Raw genomic sequence first — 10114 nt, forward strand, 5'->3', positions numbered from 1 at the left:
CAAAAAAGGTTGTCTGCCCTCTAGGATTAGACATGCAGAAGATACATGCATGCATTAATGACTGCATCCTGTACCGCGGTGAGGAGTATGAGAAGTTGAATGCATGTCCGGTATGCACCGCATTGTGGTATAAGATCAGACGAGATGACCCCGGTGATGTTGAGGGCGAGCGCCCCAGGAAGAGGGTTCCTGCCAAGGTGATGTGGTATGCTCCTATAATACCATGGTTGAAACGTTTGTTCAGAAACAAAGAGCATGCCAGGTTGTTGCGATGGCATAAAGAAGACCGTAATAAAGACATGATGTTGAGACACCCCGCTGATGGGTCGCAGTGGAGAAAAATTAAGAGAGAGTTCCCGGACTTTGCAGATGACACAAGTAACTTAAGGTTTGGTCTAAGTACAGATGGCATGAATCCTTTTGGAGAGCAGAGCTGCAGTCATAGCAATTGGCATGTGACTCTATGTATCTATAACCTTCCTCCTTGGTTGTGCATGAAGCGGAAGTTCATTATGATGCCAGTGCTCATCCAAGGCCCGAAGCAACCCGACAACGAAATTGATGTGTACCTAAAGCCATTAGTTGAAGAACTTCTACAGTTGTGGGACGTAAAAGGTGTACGTGTGTGGGATGAGCACAAACAGGAGGAATTTGACCTACGAACGTTGCTGTTCGTAACCATCAATGATTGGCCTGCTCTTAGTAACCTTTCAGGACAGACAAACAAGGGATACAATGCATGCACGCACTATTTAGATGAGACAGAAGGTATATATTTGGATAAGTATAAGAAGATCATGTACCTGGGGCATCGTCGATTTCTTCCGTAGAATCATCCCGTAAGAAAGAAAGGCAAGCATTTCAAAGGTGAGGCAGATCACCGGAAGAAGCCTGTCCACCGTACTGGTGATAATATCTTTGGTATAGTCAAGGATCTAGAAGTAATCTTTGGAAAGGGTCCAGGCGGACAATCTGTTCCAAATGACTCTGCCGGACACGCACCCATGTGGAAGAAGAAATCTATATTTTGGGAGCTACCTTATTGGGAAGTCCTAGAGGTCCGCTCTTCAATCGACGTGATGCACATGCCGAAGAATCTTTGCGTGAATCTACTAGGATTCCTAGGCGTGTATGGGAAGACAAAAGATACACCGGAAGCACGGTAAGACCAGCAACGTATGAAGGAACGAGATAACATGCATCCAAAGAACGAGACGGATAAAGGACGTCATTACTCCAGCTACGCTCTTACCAAATCAGAGAAGGAAATCTTTTTTGAATGCATGAGCAGTATCAAGGTCCCGTCTGGCTTCTCGTCGAATATAAAGGGAATAATAAATATGGCAGAGAAAAAATTCCAGAACCTAAAGTCTCATGACTGCCACGTGATAATGACGCAATTGCTTCCGGTTGCATTGAGGGAACTTCTACCGGAAAATTATCGAGTACCCATTGTGAAGCTATGTGCATTCCTCAATGCAACTTCTCAAAACGTAATCGATCAAGAAATTCTACCAAGGTTGCAGAATGATGTGGTCCAATATCTTGTTAGTTTTGAGCTACTGTTCCCACCATCCTTCTTCAATATTATGACGCATCTCCTGGTTCACCTAGTCGAAGAGATTGCCATTCCCGGTCCTGTATTTCTACACAATATGTTCCCCTTTGAGACGTTCATGGGAGTCTTAAAGAAATATGTTCATAACCGTGCTAGGCCAGAAGGAAGCATCTCCAAGGGCTATCGAACAGAGAAGGTTATTGAGTTCTGTGTTGACTTTATTCCTGACCTTAAGCCGATTGGTGTTCCTCAACCGCGGCATGAAGGCAGACTGAGTGGAAAAGGCACGCTAGGAAAGAAAGCAATAATAAGTACAGACGGGCATTCTTTCACTCAAGCCCACTACACAGTTCTACAAAGTTCCACCTTGGTGGCTCCGTATATCAATGAACACAAGAATATTGTACGCTCCCAATACCCGGGGCAATCTGACGACTGGATTACACGTGCACACATGGCGACTTTCGGTGGTTGGTTGCAAACACATCTCATGAATAACACCACTGTTGGAGATCAGTTGTACTTGTTGGTCAGGACACCATCTTCGACTGTATTGACTTTCCAAGGGTACGAGATAAATGAGAATACATTTTACACGATCGCCCAAGATAAAAAAAAGAGCACCAACCAAAAAACTGGTGTCCGCATTGATACAACAAACAATAATGGGCAAAAGGACACATATTATGGTTACATAGAGGAGATATGAGAACTTGACTATGGACCTTCTTTTAAGGTCCCTTTGTTTCGGTGCAAATGGGTAAAGCTGACAGGAGGCCGCGTTCAGGAAGACAAGCTGTACGGAATGACAATAGTGGATCTCAACAGTCTTGGGTACAGAGACGAACCATTCGTCCTAGCCAATGATGTGGCTCAGGTTTTCTATGTGAATGACATGTCTACCAAACCGAAAAAAAAGAAAAAATAAGCAAACGAATACATCATACGATGAGCCAAAGCGCCACATAGTTCTTTCAGGGAAAAGAAACATCGTGGGAGTGGAGGACAAGACAAACATGTCAGAAGATTATAATAAATTTGATGAAATTCCGCCCTTCACAGTGAACACTGACCCAAGCATCCGGTTAAATGATGAAGATGCTTCATGGTTAGGGCCGACGCGATCATAAGCAAGGGACATACGCGAAGAAGGTTCATGGCCTCCAAGGCATTTTAGGAAACAAGTGACTATATGTATTAAATGAGCCAATTTTTGGCAGACATGTGTATCTCAACATGGCAATCAATGTCCTATTTCTTTTGGTATAATAATGTTACTGTATGTAATGTATTAACACTAGATGAGCATGCTTGGAGACATTGATTTGAATAAAAGTGACATTGATTTAAACAAAGTGACAGTGAAAGATGACATGGAGGAGAGAGAGTGGTGAGCAGAGAGGCATGGACAAGCTCGTGGAGGTGGCACCCCTATCAGCCGGTGGCGGACGGCTAGAGCAGAGGCGGTCGCCGTCGTGGAGCAGGGCGTGATGAGAGAGGCGGCGTCGGGGTCCTTGGTGGCGCCGGCAGGGAGAGCCGAAGCAACGCGTGCTCGCAATCCAGAAGAGGAAAGCCAAGGGGAGCCTCCCGTGGCTAGGTCGGATGCTCGCGGGGAGGAGACGAAGGGGATCGATAGAGGAAGGTAGGAGTGCTCGCGCGCATCGCGAGCTTGCTCTGCTCGGGAAGAAGGCGACGGGGTGGAGAGAAGGGCTTGATCGCTTTTGAAAGGAAACGGGGGGCGGGTGGGGGGGGGGGGGGGGGTAAAAGGAACAATGCCAGACCACCAGGTGGGTTTCCTCCTAGGGTTTGGACTTGGGTGGTGCCAGGATACCAGTGGCGCAACAAATACTGGTGTGCCACTGATGTCTCCCATATCAGTGGTGCACCACATCTTGGTGCGCCACTGCTAAGTTTTGCCTCTTTCGAATTTTTTTTAGCGGAATTTAAAACCTCCAAAAACTCTATTTTCCCTTTTGATTTTGAGGATTCTAAAAATCGGTAAACGGCCAAAGGCCATCCAATTCGGATGTAACTTTTTCTGCTAAGTTCATCCGACGTTGTATGCAAAATCCAGAGCCGTTTTACCGAAACATGGCGCCATTTTGCAAAATTTAATGAAATTCATGTTTGTTATTTTTCCTAACAGCTAGATTACATTACATGCAGACATCTCAAAGGATTTTAAAATTTGAAATTTCTATCATTTTCTTTTATTTCTTTCAAAATTGAAAAGGCGATCCAAGAGAGGGGGGGGGTGAGGATTTTGGCCCACAGGTTCTCAGTGGCGCACCATTATTTGGTGCGCCACTGATATGTGAGATATCAGTGGCGCATCAGTATATGGTGCGCCAATGATAACGAGGCCCCTTTCGATAGCAGAGGGCCCACACATATCAGTTGCGCTGTGGCAACCCCACCCAGCCCGGCCTAGGAATACCAGTGGCGCACCCCTTTAAATGGTGTGTCACTGATAAGTTGATATCAGTGGCGCATAGGTTTGTGGTGCGTCACTGATATCAAACCCACGGATAGCTGTTTTCCTAATAGTGCTATCCTGACGGGAGGGGCGAGCAGAGCTAGGAGGAGGGCGCGAAGGGGAGGAGGACGACGCGTACCTGGACGGACGGACTAGAAGGGGATGTTGGAATTCGCCCACAGATCGTCACATCAAAAATAGATGAACACACGCAAGCACAAAATTTATAGCCAAGGGTGCATAGCCAAGGGAGGCGACTGGACTGGGCCATCCTGGTCTTAGTCAGCGACTCGCTCCCTTGGGCCTATCCGGTTACATATTCCCTCGTCAGAGCGCCATCTAAATCTGTTGAAATAACACCATGTGAAATATGGTTTGGGAAGAAACCCAACTTGTCATTTCTTAAAATTTGGGGATGCGATGCTTATGTAAAGAGGTTATAACCAAACAAGCTCGAACCCAAGTCGGAAAAGTGTGTATTTGTAGGTTATCCTAGATAAACCGCTAGGTATTCCTTGTATCACAGAACTGAAGGCAAAGTGCAGTGTTTGTCGCCAAGAATGGCGTATTTCTTGTAAAGGAGTTTCTCACAAAAGGTTTGAGTGGGAGGATAGTACAACTCGACGAGGTTGCTGAACCCGAGCAAGATCAAAGTAGTGTAGCACCGGAAGTTATTCCGGAGACGGCTACGACTTCCACGGCTCTCGTGCCACAAGTGGTGTGGCCCCGGAAATGGAAGTTTGTATTGAACCACGTATATCAGGAAGAATTCAAAATCAAATAGCAAGATTTGAGGACGAAGTCTAATTGTTGGACAATGATGAACCGACTACATACAAGGAAGCAATGATGGGCCTTGATTCCATTACCAATTAGCTTAATGTGACATGCATATTTCTCAGGCGAGAACCTTAAGATTGGTGACGTCGGGGATATATGCAACTTACAAGGAAAATGGCGGGAAGAAATAGGGCGGGAGAGAGATGGCGGGAAGGAAAATGGCAGGAACGAAGAAATAGAGGGAAGAAAAAGGGCAGGAACGAAGAAACGCGGGAGATAAAGGCAGGAGAAAAAAAAGGGCGTATCGTCCACGGCCAGAACGACGGGCCCAAATCATCCTAGGCCTGGACGACATGCACTGTTGTCGGCCTGGTTACGCGAGAAGCCCCTTATCGTCCAAGCACAGGACGATAAGGACATTTCGTTCTGGGCCAAACGATCAGTCCCTAGCAACCTGTGTTTCCTCGGTGTCAGAACTTATCATTCGAACCCAGAACGATAAGATGATATCGTTCAAGCGCTGAACGACGGAGTAATATTTCTGAAAATTATTTTTTTGGAATAATATTCTGAAATTTGGTAAAAAAAATATTTTTAAAAAATCCAATGTTTCATGATTTATAGATGAGTGGAAATACAGGAGTGGATTTATGGGCTATTGATGGCCAGAAATGGAATTATTTTTATTCTTGAAGTATTGCACTGAACATGGCAATAGTTTTGCTTAAGTGGTCTATATATATGTAGAGTAGTCACTGTGAATTTTTGGGGAATTTTACAAGAAAAATAAAATAAGGGTTGCTTTGGAAAGGCAAGATTAGGGTTTATGGATTTAATATTTGGAATTAGGGTTTTAGAGATAAAACCCTAAGGAATGAGATGAATAGTGGAAAATATATATTTGGGGAATATTTGTTGGGTTGAGGGATAAATGATACCATCATTCCAACATCATCCACCAAAAGATCTAAATAAGATCCAATTAATTCCAAAGAAATCCAAATAAAAAGGTTGCCACCAAATTTAATCAGAAGAATTCACAAAAACAAGGTTAATGAAAATTGGGGCGTTACATGTATCTACTCCCATAAGGCAATTACAACCGTTTGTAAACTATTTTACTTTTCTAGTACGAGTCTGACTATGATATTTTCTACCCCTTAACCTTTGTGCACTAATAAAATCATAGGATATTGCGCATTCAACATTAATTGGGGATTCTCGATGTATATATGTATCCAGATTCGACAGATTAGTCTCACCTGTATATACTATACCAGTGTGAAAGAGTTTGACCATGATATATACCATTGTATTCAAACCACCTCCGGGTTGACCCTTTATTACTTTATTTTCACATTACATATGAAAGAAGTAGCTTTGTACGTAGCTTAAAAAAGTGTTAATATTTTTTCCTGAGGCTGGTGGTGGCATGCAGCACCATGGTCTCAATAGTGAACCCCGGTCCAAATCCCACCATCACACCCCAATCAGCCCCCTCTCCATCCTCCTCCATTCGCCGCCGCTGCTCATCGAGCACGAAGATCACCGTCGCACCAAGCATATTCCCGTACTCTCTTAGCACAGTCCGGCTGGCCGCCAACTTCCCTGGCTCCAACCGGAGAGCCCCGTCAATGTGGTCCAAGATTGCACGGAGGCCAGGGTGCACCGCCCAGAAGAGGTCATTCCACTCCACGCCAACTCCAAGCTGCCCAAACGCATTCGACAGGCACCGTTCAATGTTCTCTGCCGCTATCGGTATGAGCTCCCGCCTCAAAAGGTGGCCGTCAAGACCGGCTTCCGTGAGCTTCATTGTGAGCACGTGATCGGTCCCCGGTATCACCGTCTGCGAGACGGATACCATCTCGAAGAGAGGGCGCTCGAAATGGTGCACGGCGTCAGCACCGACGATGACCGCGCCCGCGCCATCGCCGAACGTAGCCTGGCTGACGAGGGTGTGGGGGTATGCCTCCTCTGGCCCACGGAAGGCGACGATGGTCAGCTCGACGCAGGCCACCAGGACACGCGCGCCGCGGTTGTTCTCGGCTATGTCCTTGGCGAGGCGCAGCGAAGCGGAACCGGCGGCGCAGCCATTGAGCTGGAGCATCGTGCGAACGACGGACGGGCGGAGGCCGAGGAGAGAGGCTAGGCGGAGGTCGGCGCCCGGGGCGTGCCCGCATGAGTTGGTGCTGAGGATGAGGTGGGTGATGTCGGTGGCTGGACGGCCCCACTTGGCTATGGCCTTCGCCGCGGCTGATGCGGCGAGCTCTGGAGCAGCGGCGGCTGTGATCATTAGCCGGTCATCGAGGGACGGCTGCCCGCGATCCAGGAAATGAGGGTGGGCGTCGAGCAGATCCTCCGTGTGGTGAAAGAAACGCTTCTCCGTGTCTGTGCTCTGACCTGGATGATTAATTAGGAAAGACACTTGATTCAATCAGATTAAATATACGTACTGTGCTGTAGTGCTGGACATGATTTGCGTTTTGATATCTCCACAAACATATTTCCATGCATTGTGCTTACACATTGTCTTGAATTTTTGTTTGAGGTACGTGAGGTGTTCGCTATTGGTGACGCGGAAGTAGTAGTCCGGGTACTCCTCCTGGGATACGCAGTTGGGCGGGTTCGCTGTGCCGATGCCCAGCACGGCCGCAGGCCCGTCCGCACGCTGTGAACGCCTGATCTCGGCCAGGGTACTGCTTGTTGCCATGGTCTCGGAGCTGAGTGACCGACTATCTAGCCTGTACGTATGCATACGGAGGAAAATGGTACTCTATTAGAGATAATTTTAAAGTATCAAAACAGTATCACACGACTCATTCTCGCACCACTAGTGACAACACAAACGCGCGCTTGCAGACGTTAACACTCACATGTTTCCGTGTTCTATGTCCATATGTAAAATTTTATGGACAAAGGATAATTCCGTTCAGTAAACCTGTACAATCACACATACCCTGGTTTTGTAAAGTGTTTTCCTGTTCAGCTTCATTAGCTCAATTCATGCATATATAGTTGGTGATAATTCGGTTGGCCAGTAGAAAATAGTTCGAAATTCGTATGGACCGAAAGTTGTAGTAGAGAGTATGAACTATATTAAGGCATTTAATTGTCAAAGTATATATGCATTATAAGGGCAGAGGCTAGATCAACATATATGCATAGTTATTTAATATAGATACAGCGTAAAGATACTAGCTAGGTAAGAACGAAAGGGGAAAACGTACGAATGGGAACATACCTAGCCAATAAGAAGGGAGTACCCAGTGCAATCCAAGAGAGATGGACAAGCTAGGGTAGCTGCTCTAAGATTGTTTGCTTTGCGAGATGTGAGGGATTTGTATTTATAAGGACGGGAGCAGGGCAGATGTGATGCCGACGGTCGCATGCATCTTATACTCGACTCGTGCAACATACGCAAACAACAACACCCTGGAAGACTCGGGAAGCGCAATAGTTCCTCGCCCTTTTATTTGCCTTTTTCCTGCTAGCTCTGGCGAGATGTGCCGTCCCTCTCTCTCTCCCTGGTGCGCACACTATCAACGTTACTCACGTGTACTAGTTTAGTTAAAATGACACGCTAATAATTCTGCAGATGCTTGGAAATGGGAGCATGTAGTGCCAAGGAGCCAGGACAAACCTACAAGCATGGTGAGACTTCCTAAGTGCTGCCATGTGGAACACTACACTAAAATTTACTACTCCCTCCGTCCATAAATAGATGTCTTAGATTTGTCAAAATTTAGATATAAGTATGGATAGAGGTAGTATTCAAAATAGACTCTCGTTTGAAAGACCAAGGATGTCGCCTAGAGGTGAGGTTGAATAGGCAGTTTCAAAAACTTCTACTTGAGGGCTCAACAAGTGCGGAATAAAACTATCGTTTTACTTGTCAAGCACAAAGCCTACAAACTAGGGTTTGCCTAATGTGCACCAACAACCTATGCTAAGCAATATGAGCAACAAATTTTTTTTTAAACGGAGGCAAAAGCTTTGCCTCATCCATTCATTAAGCAGAAGGTGCCCGATTTTTAGAAGAAAACCGGGCGAAAACCAACAACAACAGTGCCAAAGCACACCCACAACCACACACACCGCCACCCTGGCTACCCACAAAAGCTACACAAGAAGCTCAAGTCGGCATATGCCAAACAGATGGCTCTTCGAGGAGAGACCGGCAGCTTCGATTCTGAAGACGAGCCTCGGAGAGGAGATGCGCAAGACAAGCGCCGAATAGGACCTTCACTGGACCGCCCCTCAAAGGTTATCGTACACCGCCAAGGGAAGCTTCGACTCACTAGTAGAAAAATGGCCTTTAGTCCCGGTTCATAACGGGCTTTAGTCCCGGTTGTGCAACCGGGACTAAAGGGTCGAGACTAAAGCCCCCCCCCCCCCCCCTTTAGTCCCGGTTGCTTACGAACCGGGACTAAAGGTCCATCCACGTGGGCGGCTGGCGTGCGCCGGGGCGAAGGACCTTTAGTCCCGGTTTGTAACACGAACCGGGACTAAAGGCTATTTCGTTAAAAAAAAATTAATTCATTTGGGTTTTTAATTATTTTTTACTCCTTCTTTTCCTATTTTTTCAGAATTTCTATTATTTCAGTTACTTGCATAGTTTAGTGTCTAACTACGATTATCTCTAGTCAAATTACTTACTCGTGGTCAAACATCCCGCTCGGTCACCCATCCTCCCACTACTCTAGCACTAGCACGCTTAACTTCCGAGTTCCATTCCGTCCCGCATCCAAGTGCTTCGCGCGCATGTATGTGATACTAGTATCATATCAATCATATTAACATGTTAGTCGATGTCACATTTCTTTATTGTTTGAATTTCAAATAAATCTTTTAATAAACAAAAGTAATGATGTAATAATAATCTTGAATAAATAAATAAACATTAACTTTTTAATTTGTATTATTTCTATTTTTTAATTTTTTAATTTTTTAAATATTTATTTTTTTGCCAAACCCAAAACCTAAAAATTTGAAAATCTAAAAATTGGGTAAAAGTAATAGTAATCTTTATGCAGGATGCAATTATTAATTTTAATTTTTTTAAAAATTTAAAAAATATAAAATCCGTAATTTATAGCAAAAACTAAAATCTTCCTGCTTTCATATTTTCATTTGGAATTTTGAGAATCTAAAAATTGGCTAACCGGGTAAATTCGGATGTAACTTTTTCCCACGATGATTTTGATATGTTATACGTTTTTTTCCAACGTCGTATGCAAAAGTTAATGCGGTTTTACCATTTTTCAAACCTTTTTTGCAAAAAAAGTGAAAATTCGAATTTC

General features: G+C 45.1%; 1 protein-coding gene and 1 pseudogene across 1 annotated transcript; one reads left to right on the forward strand and one right to left on the reverse strand.

Annotated features, from left to right (window-relative positions):
• The first annotated feature begins 200 nt into the window (after window positions 1-200).
• On the forward strand, window positions 201-2952 carry LOC139837455 (uncharacterized; annotated as a pseudogene).
• Window positions 2953-5865: 2913 nt separating this feature from the next.
• Window positions 5866-8151, reverse strand: LOC127340625 (bisdemethoxycurcumin synthase). Its single transcript, XM_051366376.2, has 3 exons — window positions 8056-8151; window positions 7338-7555; window positions 5866-7214 (listed from the first exon to the last, which is right to left on the reverse strand). Exons 2-3 carry the CDS (start codon window positions 7522-7524, stop codon window positions 6217-6219), a joined length of 1185 nt encoding a protein of 394 aa, XP_051222336.1. The 5' UTR covers window positions 7525-7555; window positions 8056-8151; the 3' UTR covers window positions 5866-6216.
• Window positions 8152-10114: the final 1963 nt, after the last annotated feature.

The sequence above is a fragment of the Lolium perenne genome, chromosome 3 (genome assembly GCF_019359855.2).
Source record: "Lolium perenne isolate Kyuss_39 chromosome 3, Kyuss_2.0, whole genome shotgun sequence".
NCBI classification, from domain to species: domain Eukaryota; kingdom Viridiplantae; phylum Streptophyta; class Magnoliopsida; order Poales; family Poaceae; genus Lolium; species Lolium perenne.

Coding starts and splice junctions, on each gene's coding strand:
- LOC127340625 (XM_051366376.2), bottom strand. CDS start 7,524: ATGGCAACAAGCAGTACCCTGGCCGAGATCAGGCGTTCACAGCGTGCG. Junction 7,215..7,337: donor ACAAAAATTCAAGACAATGT/GTAAGCACAATG, acceptor TTAATCATCCAG/GTCAGAGCACAGACACGGAG.